Source organism: Mus caroli, unplaced genomic scaffold (assembly GCF_978045245.1).
Source record: "Mus caroli unplaced genomic scaffold, Mus_caroli_1 scaffold_17, whole genome shotgun sequence".
NCBI classification, from domain to species: domain Eukaryota; kingdom Metazoa; phylum Chordata; class Mammalia; order Rodentia; family Muridae; genus Mus; species Mus caroli.
The window spans coordinates 29,667,193-29,688,743 of record NW_028227272.1 but is presented as its reverse complement, the minus strand read 5'-3'; the positions used below and the strand labels follow the sequence as shown (position 1 = coordinate 29,688,743).

The 21,551-nt window shown below is 51.8% G+C and overlaps 1 protein-coding gene across 5 annotated transcripts in view; it reads right to left on the bottom strand.

Annotated features, from left to right (window-relative positions):
* Positions 1–8,796: 8,796 nt before the first annotated feature.
* Positions 8,797–21,551, bottom strand: part of Tnk2 (tyrosine kinase non receptor 2) — a 39,902-nt gene continuing 27,147 nt past the window's right edge. For 2 of the 5 annotated variants that reach the window (XM_021184671.3, XM_029470581.2), the window contains exons 7-16: positions 21,424–21,550; positions 20,921–21,067; positions 20,729–20,823; positions 16,620–16,814; positions 14,543–14,634; positions 13,803–13,847; positions 11,740–13,088; positions 11,552–11,647; positions 11,269–11,396; positions 8,797–9,593 (exon numbers count right to left, since the gene is read on the bottom strand). In XM_021184671.3, coding sequence (XP_021040330.1) covers positions 9,587–9,593; positions 11,269–11,396; positions 11,552–11,647; positions 11,740–13,088; positions 13,803–13,847; positions 14,543–14,634; positions 16,620–16,814; positions 20,729–20,823; positions 20,921–21,067; positions 21,424–21,550 — 2,281 coding nt within the window. In that variant the 3' untranslated portion in view covers positions 8,797–9,586. Of the gene's footprint in view, positions 9,594–11,264; positions 11,397–11,551; positions 11,648–11,739; positions 13,089–13,802; positions 13,848–14,542; positions 14,635–16,619; positions 16,815–20,728; positions 20,824–20,920; positions 21,068–21,423; position 21,551 lie in introns of those variants that run through there. The other 3 variants (XM_029470589.2, XM_029470585.2, XM_029470593.2) reach the window with 3 other exon arrangements.

Sequence of the window (21,551 nt, the reverse complement as noted above, 5' to 3'; positions counted from 1 at the left end):
AATCTCACCTCTCACAGCACTGCCAGTGTGGTGCCAGTCCCAGGTGCCCACACTAGACACAGGCATCGGACCTTCTAGCTGTTCTTGACCCGGGTTTCTCACACTCTAAGGTGCACTCCACTCTCCAGGGTGTATGCATGTGGGTGTGCCTGTGCGCACACACAGAGGCCAGAGGTGGGTTAGGGGCCTCTCTATCCCTCTTCTCCTTACTCCCTTAAGACAGAGTCTCTCACCGAACCTAGATCTGGACCCAGTCACCCAATCCCACAGCACTGGGGTTACAGGCATATGTGTGAACATGCCTATCTTTTTTATGTGGGTGCTGGGACCCACATTCTCACCAGCACAGCAAGCACCCTTACCTACTAAGGTTCCTTACCCATCCCCATTCTGGCTTGCTTGAGCCTCAGATGGGTGCTGTCTACAGTGAACACTTGGGAAACTGAGGGAAAGAAGATCAGGTGAGGGCTGGGGAGGGGGGGAACACCTGGCAGTCACACATGAGGACAGATTACATCATCTTTGATATCCGCCACACTCACGCCACAGTATGAGATACACACACACACACACGCACACACACACACACACACACACACACACACACAGAGAGAGAGAGAGAGAGAGAGAGAGAGAGAGAAATGTAATTTAAAAAAAATCATTTAAAGCTGGGCTCAGCTGCATGTAGGCTGTGACCCTGACCTCCACGTGGGAGAGACAGAGGTAGGCTGGTTCCTGGAGCTAAGGGTCAGTCAACCTAGCCAAATGAGTGAGTTCTGCTCCAGGCTCAGTGAAAGACACAGTCTTTTGTTGTTGTTTGTTTTATTTTTTTGTTTGTTTCAAAAGTGGAAAGCCCCTGAAGAAGGTAGCGGGCATTGACCTTTGGCATCCACCCCACGTGCACACACACACACACACACATGCACACACACACACACATGAACACATACTCCACACACACACATATATATATATATATTAGAGAGAAATATGTACCCTAAATTACAATCACCTGCTAAAACCAACGAACACACAAGCATTTCTCTAAACACGTTAGGTATGGCCGTGTTTATAGTAGGCACGGTGTCTGTGTCCCAACCAAAAACTGCTCAGTGCACATGAGCCCAGAGAAACCCGGCTTCTCACGAGACAAGCATTTGACAGGTAACTGCTGTGAAGGAGGCAGATATCAGTACCCAACAGCCATGGTGACCATGCTCCAACAAAAGAAATACTCTTGATGTGAACATAAAGAGAAAAATCATAGTAGATAGATGAAATATTAAAAGAAGTAAAGTGGAATGGAAGTGACTCATTGCTGTGCCCAGACAACAGTCATCCCTGTGTTAACAACTCTACATAGCGAAGGTGGAGAGTTGGAATATTGCAGATCTGGAGCTGAGACGTCTTGGACTATCTTTAGCTCCTTTTTAGGCAATCATTGGCTAGATATGGCCTAACATCTGTGTAACTGTGTGGCTATCACATGAACTTACGGTGATGTGGTCATAGACCACAACCCAAAAGCTAAGAAGGATGGCAGATGGCATCTGAAGGTTACAGAGGTCTCCTCGCTTTGCAATAAGCCGTCTAACTGATATTTCTGCTGATGTATCTAGAAAGTGCCTAGATTTATCACTTTTTATATTCTGTGACTGTTAAAAAAACAAAAACAAACAAACAACAACAACAACAAAAAAAAAACTTCATGCACTGGAGAGATGGCTCTGCTCTTCCAGAGGTCCTGAGTTCAATTCCCAGCAACCAGATGGTGGCTCACAACCATCTGTAATGGGATCAAATGTCCTCTTCTGGTGTGCCTGAAGGGAGGGACAGTGGACTCACATAAAATAAATAAATAAATCTTTAAAAAAAAAAAACTTTCATGAGACTACTTTTTAAAACAGAACTGAAAACTAAACAATATGAATTATACTGGTGTGTGTGTGTGTGTGTGTGTGTGTGTGTGTGTGTGTGTGTGTGTGTGTTTTCTGCTCTTCTAGAGCATGGCAGCTCACCTGCATGTATAACTCTGGTTCCGGGGGAGCCGATTTCCTTTTCTAGCCTCCCCAGGCACACAGGACGCACATGCTGCACAAATGTCAGCAAAACACTCACTCCTGCACATAAAATAAAGTAGATAAATCTTAAAATGCGAGTAGTAATAAGACAAAGCCTGGGCTTCAGTATGTCTTCCCTCTCGTTCCTCAGCAGACCAGGACCCTTCGGTGTGTCCTCACCGTGTTTGACTTTTTTTTTTTTTTTAAGATTTATTTATTATATGTAAGTACACTGTAGCTGTCTTCAGACACTCCAGAAGAGGGCGCCAGATCTCGTTGCGGATCTGGACCTTCGGAAGAGCAGTTGGGTGCTCTTACCCACTGAGCCATCTCACCAGCCCCGTGTTTGACTTTTGGCGTTGATGTTTGAATTACTCCCTTGAGTTTCATCATCTTGTCTGGAAAAAAACAAAAAACAAAACAAAACAACAACAACAACAACAAAAAAGCCCTGAATGCTCTTCCAGAGGTCCTGAGTTCAAATCCCAGCAACCACATGGTAGCTCACAACCATCCATAATGAGATCTGATGCCCTCTTCTGGAGTGTCTGAAGACAGCTACAGTGTACTTACATATAATAAACAAACAAACAAACAAACAAATAAATCTTTAACAAACAAAGAACCAAAGAAGACAAATAGAAGGAAGGTCAACACAGCACAAGGGAGTGGTGCCGGGACTTCCGGTGGAGTCGCTGCGTGCTCTGCCTGAGCCCTTAATATCCTAGCACTTGACTCCTGGAGCACTGGATTCTCTCCCTGGCTCTGGTTGGCCTCCTTCAGCGTCTCCATAACTGTCCATAGAAACAGGGTTCTAATGTCCTTTCTCTTTGTATTAGACCCTAGCTGATCCCCGTTTTGTACCAGATGGTAGGCGAACATATTCCTTCCCAAGTTTACCTAGGCTGAGTCCCTACCAGCAGGGTTTAGACTCTTAAATGGTTTGCTGGGAAACGACTTCATACAACCTTAGCCCCCCTACACTCTCAAATTTAACTCAAATGGGTAGTGTCTCATCTTACCGGTAGGTGGCGCTGTCGACACAAACGTGCAATTGCTTAGGTTCTGTAGATCAGTTTCAAGCAGTCCTTGATACAGAGTATCCAAATATAAGGCCCTGGGAGCAAAGGTACTATCTAATATCTCCACTACTCACATCTGTCTCCTACATGTTTTAGAAACGGAATAAATTTAAGGAAAAACCTCACAGTTTAGTTTCTCATCTTAGCATTTCACCTGGCGGTGGCTGGCTGCTGCGGGACTGCCATTGAGAACTGCTGCATCCAGGAGCCAGGGGAGCCATTCACCAAGTTCAAAGTTCCATAAAACCTAAATTGCTTCAAATTAAAAACACCTTTTGCCTCCAAAGTGCAAGGGGGCCATGCTAGATTTTTCTTTCCCTTTGGCCACACTACTGTTAAGTGGATCAATCCAGCTTAAAGAGAGAGTCCTCCTCCACCCCCATCTACAGACCAAAAGGAACCCAGCAGGCCTGTTATTCACCAGGATATGAGAACCACCTTCAAACCTTCAACCTCTCTCCCCCAACCCCCAACAAAAAGAGAATGGGTCAGGAGCAAGCCAGTCCATTCTGTGAGCTAACAGCTAACCACTGTCACCCCATGTCACTTTCCTGGTAATTTTCTTATCTACCAAGTCAGCAGAGTCGCCTTTTGGGGAACCACCTCCCTGGGTACACAGTGGCACAGAGCATTTGCCATTTTGCCATGATGATGTCACTCCCAGGGGCACAGACTGTCTATTCAGCTTGTGTTCTGTCAACAGGGCTGACAGATTGCCCAACAAACCCTGAGTTTATTCCCCAGGCTGGGTAAACCCGAATCGGCTTCTGCTACACACAGTGACATTGCAAGAGCTAGCAGGTTAACCAGGCAAAAAGCAACAGGAAGACCTGGGGTGTAGGAAACACAGCCAAAACAGTGCATTGCACTATTGCATTCCTGGTTCTCTCTCTCTCTCTCTCTCTCTCTCTCTCTCTCTCTCTCTCTCTCTCTCTCTCTCTCTCTCTCTCTCTCTCTTTTCTCTCTCTCTCTTTCTCTCTCTCTCTTTCTCTCTCTGACACACACACACACACACACAACCGCAGTATTCTGGTGTCCTGCTCCTACAAAAGCCTTCTGAAATACACTCTTTACAACAGATTCTTACATGCTGGCAACTCAGGTAGCAGTGTTTTTCTTTCTTTTTTTTTTTTTTTAAGTTTTCTTAAATGAGAGTTTAAAAATGATCTATAGGGCTGGAGAGATGGCTCGGCAGTTAAGAGCACTGACTGTTCTTCCAAAGGTCCTGAGTTCAATTCCCAGCAACCATAGGGTGGCTCACAACCATCCATAATGAGATCTGACGCCCTCTTCTGGTGTGTCTGAAGACAGCTACAGTGCACTCACATATGATAAATGCCCTAGACTGGAGTTACAGATGGTAGAATTGATCCCGTGTCCTCTGGAAGAGCAGCCAGTGCTCTTTTTTAAAAAATGCTGCTGTCTCTCAGGCCTTCTCCTTCTTTTAAAGGTCTTGTTTATTAAGAGTCTCACTATGTGGCCTGAACTGGCCTGGACCTTAAGCTGTAGACTAGGCTGGGCTCAAACTCACCTGCCTCTACCTCCCGATTACTGAGATTGAAGGTGCAGTGCCTGTAGAGACCAGAAGAGGGTTTGGAGCCACTGGAGATGGAGTCACAGCAGTTCTAAGTCACTGTATGTGGTATTGGGAACCTAACTCAGATCCTCAGCAAGACCAGTATAAATTCTTTAATTACTGCGGCAGCAGCTCCCGTCCCAGACTAAATGGCTTGTTGTTGTTGTTGTTGTTGTTGTTGTTGTTTTGAGATGAAGAACATCTGAAAAAATAAAATTTTTAAAAAGGACTTGAGGCCCCACACAGCCTATTTCCCCATTTATGACATGGCCTACAACTATTTTTAGAGTTTGAAAATTTGATTTTTGTTTAACTAACAAGTTTCCTCCATTCTAGGTAAGGGATCTAGACCATGAGTTGAACTTTAGATTCTAGGCATCTTAACTAGAATCCATCTTTTTTATACTTCTTTAAGACATCATACAGCAAATAATAGTATAATTATGGTTTGTATGGCAAAGGACGACACACATTGCATAGTGTGACATGGGGCTGTCTGGGATCCCAGGTCTGAGGCAGCTTTCTCATTTATGTGAAGGCTCCTACATCTCCCTCCTCTAACACACACACATGCACGCCACACCATCATATACATAGACACAGTCATACATATATACACACACAACCACACACCACACATATACACACTCACACACACACAGACACTCTCACATATCACATACTCATACAGAAACACACTCACTCACATATCCACACACTTATCACACACACCTACAAACCAAACATATATATACATGCACTTACCACATATACTATCCCAGACATGCACATACACTTGCACACACATGACATATACACACACATGACATATACACACATACACAGCACACACATATACTTTTTTCCTTTCTGTAAGATTGATTTATTTATTTTATGTATATGGGTAACCCATTGCTCTCTTCAAACACACCAGAAGAGGGCATCGGATCCCATTACAGTGGTTGTGAGCCACCATGTGGTTGCTGGGAATTGAACTCAGGACCTCTGGAGGAACAGGCAGTCTACTTGCTGCACTGTCCACTTGCCACCATTTCATGTCTCCAGAGGGTGAAGAACAGTTAGCCTGGGACAACATCTGCCTGAAGTCTGCAGCTGGCTATTCCAGAACTCAGCAGGACACAACCCCTGGGCACAATCCACCAGTCCCTTTAACTGCAGCATGGTGGGCTCTGAAGGCTCCATCCCCCAGAGCTGCTGTGCTTCTGGCCCACTGCAGTCGGGAGCACCAGTGTGATTCAGCACCCTGAGTGTTTCTGCGGGTTGTTTTTAAATAGTGTCAGGTCCCGTAAGCAGACCTTGAACTTGGTTCTGGTTCCAATGCCTGAGTGCCTCCCTTCCCTGGTGGCACTATGCCTTCCTTCCCTGGTGGCACTATGCCTCCCTCCAATGTCTTTAACAAATCCCAGCTGTCCATTTACTTTCTGTGACTTATCTTGCTTCCTAAAGCTTATATCATCTGTAGGATTTAAAGGGGCTTCCTGGATCTAGTCGCTTCCTAAAAGTCAGCAAGAGACTGATGAGTAATCTTACATTTAAAGAGATCCACGGATATTAATAGGTAATTCACAGAGAAAGGGAACATGAGTGAGTTTACTTGCTCCTTGTTATTTGTGTGTGTTTGTGTGTGTGTGTGTGTGTACACATGTGAAGTTAGAGGACTTTTGGGATTTTGTTCTCTCCTTCCACCATGGGTTCCACAACTCAAAATCAGGTTACCAGGCCTGCACAGTAAACGCCTTTAACCACGGAGTCATCTACTTGGCCGCCCTTTTCTGTTTGTTTTTGAGACAGGCTCTTATGATGAAACCCAGCGCGGGTTGACCTGGGACCTACGCCGATCCTCCTGCTTTGGCTTCCGGAATGCTGAGATTACAGACATGCACCGGCACTCCTGGCTTCAGCTTACTTTTTATTTACTTATTTTACAGCGGTGCTGAGGGTTCGAATCCAGGTCCCATGCCTGTTCCCACTGCAACATCTTATCCAGCTCAAAATACTTTAAAAAATGTGTTTATGTGTCTGACTATTTTGCTTACACATACGTCTGTGCACTGCATGTGTGTGGTGATCACAGAGGTCAGGCGTCAGATCCCCTGCGAATGGAATGACAGCTGGTTGTGAGCTGCCATGTAGGTGACCGCAAGAGCAGTAAATACTTCTAACCCCTGGGCCATCGCTCCAGTCCCACAACTTACTTTCTGAGAAATCTACTTACTCGGGAGAGGCATGCAAACAAAAAACTCCCACCACGCTCTACCACCAGGCAGTCTGGGAAGGGCCAGGGAGCTGCTTATGACAAGGCCACAACTCTCACTGCTGGTGGAACCACTGAACAATCTCACAGTCTCCATCACGGCCCTGGAGCTCACTACCCACAATGCCTCATCCAGTCTTGCCAGTGAGAACATCGCACACACCCAGATTACTGCTACAGTGGCTGTAACTGCTAAGGAAGGCCAAGAACCAAAGCAACCAAAATTCTAAGTAAGTTTCCAAAAATTGTCTCGTTTAAAAAAAGGGGAACAGGCCGGGCGTGGTGGCGCACGCCTTTAATCCCAGCACTCGGGAGGCAGAGGCAGGCGGATTTCTGAGTTAGAGGCCAGCCTGGTCTATAAAGTGAGTTCCAGGACAGCCAGGGCTATACAGAGAAACCCTGTCTTGAAAAACAAAAAAAAGGGGGGGGAACAGAAGGACACATGCTCCACTATGTTCATAGCAGCCTTATTTATAATAGCCAGAAGCTGGAAAGAACCCAGATGCCCCTCAACAGAGGAATGGATACAGAAAATGTGGTACATTTACACAATGGAGTACTACTCAGCTATTAAAAAGAATGAATTTATGAAATTCCTAGGCAAATGGATGGACCTGGAGGGCATCATCCTGAGTGAGGTAACACAATCACAAAGGAACTCATATGATATGTACTCACTGATTAGGGAATTAGCCCAGAAACTTAGTATACCCAAGATATAAGAGACAGTTTGTAAAACACATGAAACTGAAGAAGAATGAAGACCAAAGTATGGACACTTTGCCCCTTCTTAGAATTGGGAACAAAGCACCCATGGAAGGAGTTACAGAGACAAAGTTTGGAGCTGAGATGAAAGGATGGACCATCTAGAGACTGCCATACCGGGGAATCCATCCCATAATCAGCCTCCAAATGCTGACACCACTGCATACACCAGCAAGATTTTGCTGAAAGGACCCTGATATAGCTGTCTCTTGTGAGGCTATGCCGGGGCCTAGCAAACACAGAAGTGGATGCTCACAGTCAGCTATTGGATGGAACACAGGGCCCTCAATGGAGGAGCTAGAGAAAGTATCCAAGGAGCTGAAGTTCCTATAGGTGGAACAACAATATGAACTAACCAGTACTCCCGGAGCTCGTGTCTCTAGCTGCATATGTATCAAAAGATGGCCTAGTCGGCCATCATTGGAAAGAGAGGCCCATTGGTCTTGCAAACTTTATATACCTCAGTACAGGGGAATGCCAGGGCCAAGAAGTGGGAGTGGGTGGGTAGGGGAGGGGTGTGTGTGTGTGGGGGGGGGGGGACTTTTGGGATAGCATTTGAAATGTAAATGAAGAAAATACCTAATTAAAAAAAAGGGGGGGGGGGACGCACAGGAACCGATGATAAGGGCGAGAGGATGAGGGAAGTGGGCAGCTGAGGTGGACGCCCTGCTGTGTACTCTCTGTACCTTCTGAATTCAGAATCACGTAAATACATTATTTAGAGAAACAAAATACAAATGGCTGTACCTACTGAAGCCCTGGGTGACGTCTGCTTCTGGTCCGGCTCCAACTGACTGAGCTACTACTAGACTGTCTCCTGAAATGTGTCCTGCACTACAAAAGCCCGCAGAGACTGTGACAGTTCCAGACCACGAAGCAAGTCAGGACAGCTCTGTAAAGGTACAGGCATAGGATATTTTTGGTCTGCACTTCTTTCCTCTGCCTATAGGTGGTGATAAACAGCTTTCTCTGGACAGCAGCACTCTGTTGAGATTGGAGGGCACAATCCAAGAAACAGGTGGGCACGCGAGAGTAACATAAAATAGAAACAAGCTTTATTTCTCTGGAAGAAGCAGATATCCATAGCTGGGGCCACGACTTTGGCAACAGAGGCTGATGGGAACACATCAGATAGCAACAGGGGAGGAACAGGTCAAACAGGAAAGTACTGGTGCCACTGGGGTCTCCTTCCACATCCGGGGCCTTGGGCCCTGGTCCCTGCCAGAGAAGATCCTGGCACCTTTTCTGTTTCTGAGCCACTTCAGGCTGTTTATAGGTACAAGATCCTAAGACCAGCCAAGCCCACAAGTTCACAGTGAAGCTACAGGTCACATTCTGTCTAACACTCCTACAGGGGTTCCCTGGAAAGGGGCCTAGCCCTGAGGAGGGCCTGTTGGGTGCTGGCTCACCCTTCTGTGTGGCCAACACATCCTTCTTGTCCATGTCAAGCCTGGCTTCCTGTCAGTCTAATCCCCCAGGAGAAAGCCTGGGGCACACTCTAGCCACCTGCCCAGCCTTGATCTGGAGCCAGAGGCAGGTCACACAGAGCCTGCCAGGCAGCTTCCTGTCTTGCCTTCACAAGGCTAGGAACGTCCCACCTCTTGGGGCACTGAGGGCTGAACCAAGGTGTGCAGAACAGCGCTGGGTGGGTGAGCGAGGTGGGCAAGGTGAGGCTCCCAGCCTCCTGCTGCCTGGGTCTCACTGTCCCCTGGGAGCCGCAGGCAGTTGTGGGTCCTCCGGGCCTGAGGCAGGGCAGCTCCCCCACCCTTGTCCCACAGACAGGTTCAAGAGGTTCGTTTAGGGCAGACCGCTGCTCTCCAGTCAACCATCAGCGTCTGAAAGACAGGAAATAACCCAAAAGCTCATCCATCAACAAGAGAACGGGAGCTAGTTAAACAGCTACTGGGAAATCCAAGGTCACCAGAGGGAGTTACTGCCTTTAGGCATCACACAAAGTATTAAAAAAACAGTTTTAGGCGGTAATTCCAGAACTTACTCCAAAGCATCTTTTTTGATAAACTATGACTTAATAGTACTATTGTGTGCTGGAGTATCTAAGGCCAGAAGTTTCTCAGGATATAAATTAGGGACAACCACCAGCAGAGGGCACTACAGCTTAGGAAAGGGTATCGCTGCTTGCTGAGGGTCACACTATGTTTGTTTGCTTCTGACTAGTGAGTGCCCAAGCTTGCAGCACAGGCTGGCAGACAGACAGACAGACAGACACACACACACACACACACACACACACACACACACACACACACACACACACACAAACCCCAGGGCCACGCTTGCTTCCTGAGAGGATCCTGACCTCAACCCTGCCTGCCTCACCACTTCTGGGTTTGATAAATGTTTCAATTAATATTAATCTGTATGCTTTATTTTGTAAGTGTGCACATACATAAACTTTCAGTAAAAATGTAATAAGATTTTCTTTGGATGTTTCTTCTTTTTTTTTTTTTTTGGTTTTTTCGAGACAGGGTTTCTCTGTATAGTTCTGGCTGTCCTGGAACTCACTTTGTAGACCAGGCTGGCCTCTAACTCAGAAATCCGCCTGCCTCTGCCTCCCAAGTGCTGGGATTAAAGGCGTGCGCCACCACGCCCGGCATGGATGTTTCTTCTTTCAAAAGTATTATATATAAAGAAAGGTGTGGGGCGGGGGGAGGGGGGGGGGGAAGGGGAGTGAGCATTTGTGTTTGAATACAGGCATGCATGTGCCACAGAAGTATGCAGAGATCAGAGGAAACTTTCTTTCTTTCTTTCTTTCTTTTTTTTTTTTTTTTTTTTTTCGAGACAGGGTTTCTCTGTGTAGCCCTGGCTGTCCTGGAACTCACTCTGTAGACCAGGCTGGCATCGAACTTAGAAATCCGCCTGCCTCTGCCTCCCGAGTGCTGGGATTAAAGGCGTGCGCCACCACACCTGGCTCAGAGGAAACTTTCTTGAGACCAGGTCTGTTGTTTTTCTGCTACTGTATGCCAGGCTAGCTGCCCTTAAACCTGTCTCCCGTCTCTCCTGTAAGAGCAGTGGGATTACAAAGGCTCAAGCTATGCATCCAGCTTTTACACGGGCAGTGGGGATTCAAAATCAGGCTCTCCTGCTTGTATCCCATTGGCTGAGCCACCATTCTTCTCCCCAGCACCAACTGTCACTTTAAATGTAATAGAGGTTAAAAAAAATCCGTCTATGTATGTGTGTATATAGGCTTAGGAAATTAGGACTAAAATGCTGCTCTGTGAAGCACCTGGGCAGCTGGAGAGGAGCCAGGGATGCCAGCCTCCTTCGCCTAAGGGCTCCGGTTGCCTCTTTCATTCATCAACTCAGGAGAAAAACCAAGTGTCTATAGAAGGGTTCTTTCCCAGACAAACCAACCGCCTGCCTCTGGGGCCCTGTACCTGCCCTCTCTCCTACCAGCTGGGGACTCCCTGGGGACATGTGGCCTTTCAGAGGTAAGTAGGCTTTTCCCATAGTAGTAGCAGCCTTCCTGGGAGACAGAGTCTCACTCACTTGTGGTGAGCAGGGCCACAGGAACCCAGAAGGTGACAGCCGGCTTGCTCTAGGTTCCAGTCGAACATCTCTAGGACTTTGTGGCACTCCACCCGAGGCCGAAGACCCAGCCCAAAGAGCTGCTCCACCTGAGGGGCAGAGGTGATGTTGCCATGAGACACACTGGCGCTAAGGGTACCAGAATAGAATGGGGCACAGGACTCAGAGCCAGAGGGTAGGGTCAGGTAGAGCAGAACCAGCTTTGAGGGCCCCTAATGCCAGGACAGGCAGGAAGTGATGGTACCTTCAGATACTGGGCAGCCCTCTGAACACTCCAGCTGTGGCTCTGCAGGGCAGCCTGGCACTCCTCTGTGGTCACCCCATGCACCATGGCCTGCAGCTGGGCACACCCACCCATCAGCACCACTTGAGCCCATTCCTCTGGGTCCCTCAGACCCCTGCCCTGCACCCTGAAGAGGGCCTGGCACTCACCATTTGGACCTTGTCTGCTGGCCGAGCAGCCTCTTGCCCGTCCCCTGGACAGCCCCTCTGTGGCAGCCGAGCAGTGGCCCTCAGGGATGGCGGCCGTGCCCCTGGGTTGCTGTTATTGGTGGAGAAGTTGGCCTTTGGGTCTGGGGCAGCCTGAGGCATAGGTCTGACGGTGGCAGTGGGGGCAGCAGGGGCTGGAGTACTAGGCGGGGGCAACAGCGGGGGCACGGGCAGGGCGGCCGGCTCTTCTGGGCTCTGGGCCTCCCGCAGGAAGCGCTGATAGCGTTCCAGGTAAGGAGGGCGCTCAGGCAGCAGATAGTAGTGAGTGCTGCTGACCTTCCTGCCATCGCGGACAATGGGCAGGATGCAGGGGCCCGCCCGTGGGCCAGGAGCCTGGATCACTTGTGGAGTGGCATACTTAGGGTCTGAGGCAAAGCTCTGGGTGGTGGGCATGGCCTTTCCAGGTGAGCTAGAGAGCCGATGCAGTAGTGGAGAGCTGCCAGGTGGCACTAGGGGGCTTGGGGTCCTTGAACCTTGAGGAGACAGGGGTTCCCGGGGAGGCACCCGGGGGGGCGAGGCAGGTCCAGGCCACCGGCTTGTCTCTTCCTCACCTGAGGGAGCTGGAGATAGCTCCACACGTGGACGCGTGGGCCGAGGGGGAATAGGTACCCGGGGTGGCACCTGGGGCTTGTCATCACCTCCTGGGGTCGGGGAGGGGGTCAGCTGGCCAGTGGGGACCTGTAGCTGCCGCATACACTCCTGCTGCAGTGCCTGGAAAATCTCTGCAGTCTGCACTGAGCTGGGCGGCTTGCCTCCGCCCTGGGCTGGAAGGAACAGGTTATCCTCCAGGGCAGGGGGCATCTGCGCCTGCTCAGGTACAAAGGCGTAATTGGTCTCGCCTTGGCTAGGCCCAGCAGGGAGGCCTGCACCCACTAGCGTGCTGTTGATGGAGCCGACCTCAAAGTCATCCTCATCCTGGGCCACGTCATCATAGGCAGGGGGCGGGGGCAGCGGACGCGCGTCCCAGTCTACCACAGGTGTGGGGTGTAAAGGGCGTGGCAGTGCCCGTGTGGGGCTCTGTGGTGGTGTCTTGTCCAGCAAGGAGCAGGCATCCATGGCCAACTGTGCCAAGGAGGGTGCACAGGGCCGTGGGGTTGGGACCACAGGTTCCTCACCAAAGTCGATGAGTGTGAGCTCACCCCCACTGCTGCGGCCTGCCTTGGTGCCTGGCACTCGGGCTGAGGGCTTTGCCAGCCACAGCCCTCGAGGCAGGGCTGGCTTCCTCAGGCCAAGCCTCTTGAAGTCGCTGGACAGGGGGTCTGGGTCCTCACTCACGGGGTCGTATGTTGGCTCTGTGATAAAAAGGGGGACCCCAACAGGGAGATGGTGTCAGATATGAATGGGGAACAGGGGAGGTAAAAGTGTGGAGAAAGAAAGCCAAGTGTCTCCCCAACTACTGTCACCTTCCCTAGCCAAGTGTCCCCCCCTAACCGTGCTGTGCAAGGCCCCTCCAGGTAGCCCTTGCTGCCCAGAGCACACCTGACCTTACTCAAACAGGACAGAACCTTCTCTGTAGAACTTCAAGCCTCAGTGTGGGCTGGAAAGATCCGCAGTTCTGCCTAAGCTAGAGCCGGCAACACGCCATTTATACCCGTCTCTGAGTTCGTTCCTAACACAAGAGTCCTGCTCTTTGCCCCGGTGAGTAATCTCTCTCTCCCCACCGGTACTGTAGCACACCATTACAGCAGAAACGGGCCAACGGGAGCCTCCCTCACAGGACTGAGCTCCTGACGGCTACCACAGCTACCACCACATCCCAAACCTCACCCTCTGCCTCTGCAGTGTGAGGCTGGCCAAGGGACAGCAGAGAGGGAGGAAGTCAGGCTTTGAGGGCAAAGATGAGGGAGGAAGGCATGCTGGGCCAGTCCAGCAGCTAGAGCTCACAGCACACACCCGCTTCCCCTTCCACACAGCCTCCCGCCAGGGCTCTGTACCTTCCAGGAGAGGAGAGAGAAGAGAGAGGGGGCGGGGGCGGGGGCCAAGGCATCCTGAACAGCCCCACTTACTCTGAGTGAAGATGGCAGGCTGAGGTGGGCGAGGTGGAGGCTCCCCTGTAAGAAAGGCCATGCGGACAGGGGAGGCAGAAAAGACGGATAGCCAAGCAAGGCAGGGGTGAGGTGGGGAGATCAGGGCCAGACAGAGGGAAGGGTTTAGATAGAGAAAGGGAGGGAGGGAGGGAGGTAAAAAGTGAGAGATGGAGTGAGCAGGAGATCAAAAGAAAAGGAGAGGGGAAGAGAGAGACAGAGATGGAGAGAAAGAGGGAGAGAGAGAGAAAGGGAGGGAGAGGGAGAGAGAGATGAACAGGAGTGAGAAAATGCACGACCCAACGGAAGATGGGAGGAATGGGGAGGCGGACGGAACAACTGTGTTCCAGAATGACAGGCACGGGATCTGGGAGGGGGTGGGGCTCCCAGCTGAGATGGAACCCGAAGAGGGGTACTTGTTGGCTTGGGAGAGAAGAGCGTGACTGGGGGCAGTAAGGAAAGCCAGGATCTGAAGAGCCTGGTGAGGAGGGAGGGAGGAAGAGGAAGCTGGGGCTGCAGAGGCAGGGCAGGGCAGGGCCAGCCCAAGGATCCCCTCCTCGGCGGCGGCGGATACAGCTGCCTCTCTGCTCGCGCCCCACGCCCAGCCGGAGCCAGGGATCCAGCTGTCCCACCTGCTGCCCTGACCCGACTGTCCCCAGAGTACAACAGCAGGCTCAGGGTGGCCAGTGAACGGGGAACACCTAGGAAGGAAGAGCTCTTACTTTTCACCCGTCCTAGGTGCTGGGTGGGTCGGGAGGTGCTCAGTTCCACACTCAGCAGGTCAGGAGGGTCCATGGGATTTCCCAGGTACAGTCTGTTGGGGAGAACCAGGTCAGGAGGTGAAGCAGAGAGGAAGGCCACCCCAACAGACACACACACACACACACCCTTCCTGATTGTTCAGGGGATAATATAAAGACTAAGACATATCTCAGAGGAGGCTGAGTGGCAGACTGAGTCACAAGGCTCCCAGAGTCCTGGGTCTATCTATCTAGAGTAGATCCTAATCCCTACAGCAGAATGTGCCTATCAAAGAGAAAGCGCCTGGGAAGCCTTTGCCTCAGAGGGCTCCAGTACCTTACAAGGACAAAGCTGGTCCCGGATGGATAACTGACAACCCATGCCAGGTGTCTACCTGCTGGCACACTCTTCTACAGACCCTCCGGGAGACTGGACATCTGCTGTTAGCCCCTAGGAGGGTGGGCAGGAGGCAGCTTCCTGCTGAGCTGGGCAGTGAGCTCCTACCTCACCCCAGCTCCTGTGCTATCTGGGATCTGGGGCTTAGTCACCAAGGCTGATTAAAGCTTGGAAGAATGAGGCTGGGCCGGCTCAGGCACAGCAAAAGTGGGAGAGAGGGTGCAGGCCTCTAGCTGTAAGGGCCCCCCTCTCCTCCTCTCCCCCTTACCTGGTTCCTGTGAGGCAGGGGCCTGATGTTCTAGGATATGGGACAAGGGAAAACAAAGGCCTGTTTTACCATATTCTCAGGAGGAGGCAGCTGGAGAAAGGGCCACTGAGCATGGAGGACTAGCAGGAGAGCTGACAGAGGCTAACTAGGATGGACAGAGTACCAGGAAGAGCCTGACTCTGTATTGTCCCCAGATGACTCTCAGTGATCTCCCTCTTTACCAAAAGGAGACCAGGAATCCCTCCAGGCCTGCTCCCAGTTCTGGGAAGTAAGCTCACTCCTGCCTGGACCTGTATACACAACATGAGAGCTGACCTCATAGGTTCAGGGCCCTAAACTCTGGAAACCCCTGAAGGAGATGCAGGTATCAAGTGTCTTCCTGTGTGCCAAAAGGGGGAGCCTCCTCTGTTGGGGTGACATGGGCCATTTTAACAAGTCAGAATGAGTTCATTTTCGGGGTTTCCTCGCCTGCCCCATAGATGTGCAGAGCTATACTGGGGAGAATATGATGACGAGCAAGGGCCCAGCAAGGACCGCCCTGGCCTCCCCACCCCAGCGCATCCTCAGGACTCAGCCAGTTTGGGCCTCTCTGGCACCTACACCTTGTCCCAACCCGTCTCCATTCCCCACTCCTGTCTAGGAGGCGAGCTTCTGGAACAAAGCAGCTGAGACAAGACTCCTGCAGAGCCTTAGCAGCCAGGCAGAGAGTGAGACAGCCAGTTCTCTGCTTGCCCATGACACCTGCACATCTCCCCTGAGGTGAAAGCCGCCGCACACTGTGAGGGAGGCGGTCACAATGAAAAGAGTAGAAGACACGCCACACCAAAGGAAGGATCCTGAGGACAAATGAGAAGCCCAGGGGTGGGAAAAGTTCCCATCTGTGTCTGTTACTGGCACCCTGTCATGAGAGAAAGGCAGCTAACGACAGGAAGAACTGTGTGAAGCGCAGGGCTGGAGGACCAGTGTCAGCAATAGGCTTGGGTCAGGAGACCAGAGCGTGTGTAAGCTTCAAGATGTGGTATGGGAACACCTGACTGCAGGTGTCCACAGCCAAGAGGCAAAGTCTGTCTCACTGACCACCAGATTCCCACTCTAGGAAAAGCTGGGATCCAGAGTTTCCACGATGAACCCCACTTGGTGGAAAAGCTAACAAGATAAGGCTTTAACTGTTCCTGGCACTCTGACTTGGGAAATGACTTGGGGATGGCCTCTGGCAGCTCCTGGGGCTGCCTGCTTTGAGAGCACTTTAATTCAGAGCATACGTCCGGCCTTTACCCATCAGTAACAGGCAGCCCAACCTCTGGAGCCTCCGTGCGAGATCTTGTGTGCGGTGTGGTAAGCGGCTACGAGTCCCAGGAGCCCAGGACTAGGTCGTCGGCTCTCTAGATACTCACTCATCGATCCTGTCAGGGAACCCCCAGCAGTGGCGGGGGTCACTGTCACCATGCCCTGTGTGAATGAAGCTATTCTGTAGAGGCTGGCTGATGTCCTGGGCTGACAGGCCAGCCACGGAGGTCACGACATTTCGAGGGAAGGGTCCTACACACAGCGTCCGTGTATTCTGCCCACGCCACCAGTAGTTCTCAGCCCTGTGTGACAGAGATAGTGTGGTAAATACTGGGTATACGGGGTGAAAGTGACCCCAGACAAAGGGACCCTTCTCATACCAAGGTCCCCCGGCTCATGGAACCTAACTACCTTGGCAGGCGAAGCACTGGAGATAAGAGCTCAAGACAAGTCTAGCCACCAGGCCATTCTCCCCAACAGCAACACCATAACCTGCCACTCCCTGAAGAGGGCCTGGCTATTTGCTCAGCCTTAGCCTAAGCTCCTCTGGGTAGGTCGGTAGCTTTCCCTACAGTCTACAAATAAGGAAACGGGACATGACGGGTACATTTACCAGAATGATTGGTCACAGCAGACCCAGTACTCAGACCAATTTAAGCCTGTAAAACCAGCATGGTCCACAATGCACCTATTCCCTTCCTCCAGCCAATGCCTGGCCCTGGTCTCCTTAGGGCCACTAGATTCACTCCTTGGCAGGGTTCTAGGAATTTTAAGTGATACAAGTAGCCAAAGGGATCCCGTGAGTTTAGGACCATGCCTTCCAGTTACTGCTCGGGCCTCGAATGAACATGTTCAACATACAGAACACATGGAAACCCGGGCCTTTTCTTCCTGGGACTTTGCACCACATGAGGGCAGAGCTGTGGGGACCCAGGCCTGCCATCCTCCCCATCTTCTCATGATAGGGCCTATTCTTGCCTTACAATAAGGGGTCCAGAAGGGAAAGTCAGAATTCCTGATATGGTGAACCATGAAGATCTCAGTCCACACTGCAGACAAACCATGAACAAACCTGGACCTGACCCAGTGTGAGCCCGAGCTGAGGCCCACACAGCAAGTGAGCAAGTGGGAAAGAATACAGCCTTCTCTGGATACTCCACATGCCCCGAAGCTGACTGTGGAGGCCCCTGCATCTGCTGCTCGGACATGATGACGTGGGCAGATGCTGGGCTAAGGCACCAGCTGAAGTAACCATGCTGCAGGGTACAAGCACAGCACCACTGCCTGTCTCCTCCTCACCTTCACATCACCTGTCTGTCCCAGAGCCAGAGGGCCTCCCAGGAAACATGGCCACAGCAGAGGAGCTGGGGAGGGGCTGGGGACTGCCACAGCTGCCTTCTGGTCACTAAGGCTGCCTGCTGGTCCACCACAAACACAGCCACCCTGTCATTACTCCCTGCCTTTAGGGTAGGAAGGGCCGGGAAGGAAGGAAGGAAGGAGAAAGGACAACACCCTGAGAAAGAAAAGTCCTCTCTGAAAATAGCAGATCCATTCTAAGGAGAGAAAGGGACCACAGCCCACAAACAGGGCGGCCGGTGAGACACACAGAGCAGCACGCCTGCCCCACACCCTGGTTTCTCCTAACACCCGCAGCTCCTCCACAAGGCAGCCCCACACTTCCCGGGGCGCTAGACCAGACTCGACTCGGCCCACCTCTGAGGTGCAGCCGAGGTAAAGATGTTACCCGAACATTCTGTTCAGCGCATACAGCCCTACCTTGTCCCTTTGAGGGCACAGACTCAATGCCTTCCACCCCTCCTACCACAGGAAGTGGAGGCTGCAGGCCAGGCCAGGCCAAGAACCTGCCAATAGATTTCAAAACCTCTGCCTCTTCGCAATACCACTCTGAGAAATCACACAAAGGGGTTGGTAGCCACCTTGCGCTCCCCATGAGACCCTCAGGAGAGGCTAGCCATCCCTTTATCTTCAAGGCTGTTTTCACTGTTTAGTAGTGTTTGTTTTTGTGGACTGGGTCTCTCTATGTGATCCTATCTGTCCTGGAATTCATTTTGTATATCAGGCTGGCTTCAAACTCATAGAAATCCTCCTGTTTCTGCCTCCCCAGTGCTGGAATTAAAGGCATGTGCCACCATGCTCTTGGCATACCTCTCGGTCTAGACAGAGCCCCCTAGACCCAGTTCATGGAAAACCTCAGTGTCCTCTATCTGCCCCAAACCCTGAGACTGAGCTTACAGACGAAGCTTACAGAGTCTAAGCCTACAGAGTCATAGCGTTGGGACCAGGAAACACACCAAAAACAGTTTCAGAAAAGAGAAATACAAAGCAATGAGACAAGAGATACGGAAGTCAGGAGCCAGAGGAAGAGAGAGTCAGACAGACAGACCTAATCCAACAAGACATTCAACGCCCATGCACCTGGAGACATGGAGACGAGGCAGGCAAACCAACAGCAATCCGGGGATGAGAGGGGAGAATGCTCAGGAACCAGAGGCACATGGGCCCACTCCTAAGAGCTCAGAGGCTGCTGGGGCTCATGTCTCTCACCTCCCACCTCCTGAGCAGTTCTAGGGACCGAGTAAGAGCTGGCACCTCAGAAGAAGGCAGTCCAGAAGTTGACCCATCCGCTGTGGCAGTATTAGCAGCTGAAGCCAGCAGGAGCCTGGGGCGGAAGGGCAGGACAGGGTGCACCCAGGACAACCTCCCAGAAAAGCCACTCCCCTGGCCCCTCCTACAGCTGGCTGTGCTCTCAGTGACCCAGGGCACCACTTCTAGAGACACACAGGAAGCTCCTGAGTTGCCCCGAGGGAACATAGGCTCCAAACGGAGCAGGAAATGGGACTGGTAGAGACTTGGGGCCAGAGGAGCACAGGACAGAGGTGGAATTGGGCCTTTCTGGCTCCAGTATATAGGGATGGCCACAGGCCAACTTCTGGCTTTAAGTAGTCTTTGCTAGGTACCTCCAAGGAGGGCTCCCACCCAGCCCCATTCTTCTATCTTAGGCTGTTCCCAGAGTACTATGTCCTGCACCCCTCCCTTCCCCTCAGGTCCAGACCCACATGTGGCTCCTTCCTGCTTCTATGTCTTACCTAACAATTCTCTCCTTTCTCCTATCTCCACCAACTCCCATTCTCTGTAACCTGCTGGAACATCACTCTTGTTTCAAGAATGGAACATGAGCCCAATATGAGAGTGAGCCCTGGCCTGCGGCAAGGAACAGGAGCCACAGTGGGTTCCAGTAAATCCAAGACAACCAGAGCCCGTTCCACTGACTCAGGCTGAGACTCACCCCATTCACTAACCCAGTAAGGCACAGATACACTGAAGGCCCCTACAGGCATCCTGACCCAGTTCTGAGTCAGGAGGGGAGTACAGGGAATCCCCTTCTGCTTCACTTTCTTCCTGGTCCTCCACACTCACCCAGTGCCAAAGCCCAGGCCCCAGACAGTTTCCTCAGACACTCTAGGGATTGGATGACTGGAGGAAGGGCCAGCAGAGGGTGGGGTGCTCAGCCTAGAAACATGGGGGTGCAGGTAGGAAGCTGGTTCAAGGGAGGCTGCCGGGAATCGAGAGTTTCAGTAGTCAGACACACAGCAGTCCTTACCAGGAAGGGCTGGGAGAAGGGTGGGGCAGGAGGGCAGAGCGGTGGATGGAGGGGGCCCATGACTAGGACACCCCGGGAGGCTCACAGGAGGGATGGGAAGTTGCGAAAGGATGAGGCAGAGCAGGGCAAGGGGACCTGGGGTCTGAAAGGCACCAAGAGAAATGGTCAGACTCCTATGTGTGGGCACGGCCACTCACACTTACAACCCCAGTACCTGAGAGATGAAGAGTTTAAGGCCAGCTTCCTTAAGAAGCTTCTCTCAAGAAACTGGGGTGGGGGTGTTGGGGGACACCGGAGGAGGAGAACGAGAAACACCCAGCAATTCTAGTCTGGCCTCCAATTCTGAGGCCAAGCTGGGCCGCAGCCTAATCTTTAGCACAAGGGCTTTTGGTCCCTAATACACACACAGCCAGGGCTGGGCTCCAGTGGGAAAGGGCAGTGGGGCTGAGGTTAGGCAGGGAAAACCCCACTGAAGCAGCTCTCAGCAGTGTGGGGCCTGTCACCTCTGACACTGCCCACTCCTGCCTGCCTGCTGCCATGGGAGCCTCTCCATCTGTGCCCTCTACGAAGTCCCAGTGCAGCCCACAGCCCTACCTTCCCTCGATGACAGTGATGACATCATTCATCTGGATGTGCAGTTTATCTGGCTCCTCAAAGTCCTGAAGGGCCCGCATGTCAGTGGGCTGAGCCTGGGGGCAGAAACAGGTCACTGCTCAGTCCAGGACAAAGCCTCAGACCGCCCCACCTGCTTGCGCTCCCCTGAGACTGAGCAGATCTGCCCCTCACCTCCAGCAGGAAGTCCCGAAGAGCCACAAATGTGGGTCTGTCCTCTGGCTTGTGGGCCCAGCACTGGACCATGACATTGTAGATGTCTTGAGGGCAGTCCTCCGGCCGGGGCAGGCGCTCCCCTTCCTTGTCGATCTTATGCAGGATCTGCCAGCCAGAGTGGGACAGGGGTTAGAGGCAGCAGAGCACCTGCCTCTTCGCTTCCTGTTTTCCCTCTGACCTGTCCTACAGCTGAAGATACCATCTGACATGGTCACCCACCATGGGAAAGCTCTGTCCCCAGAGCCTGAGACCTGCCCAGGACTCATGTCTCATCCCTGTCCTGGGACATTCTGGGCTACCCCTTCTCTTTTGTTAAGCTCTCAGAGATCCCACACCAATATCGGGTGTGCAAGAAATGGGAGTCTACAAGAAAAGAACAAGTTGCAACTGTTCAGGTTGGGGACCAGGGACGGATCACTCCCACCTGCCCTATTGGAACCATACCCCTTACCCTGCCTCACCTGGCTGCCATTGAGGCCAATCCAGGGCTCCTGGCCATAGGTGAACATCTCCCACAGTGTGACCCCAAACATCCAGGTGTCACTGGCATGGGAGAAAGTCCGTGTCTTCAGGCTCTCAGGGGCACACC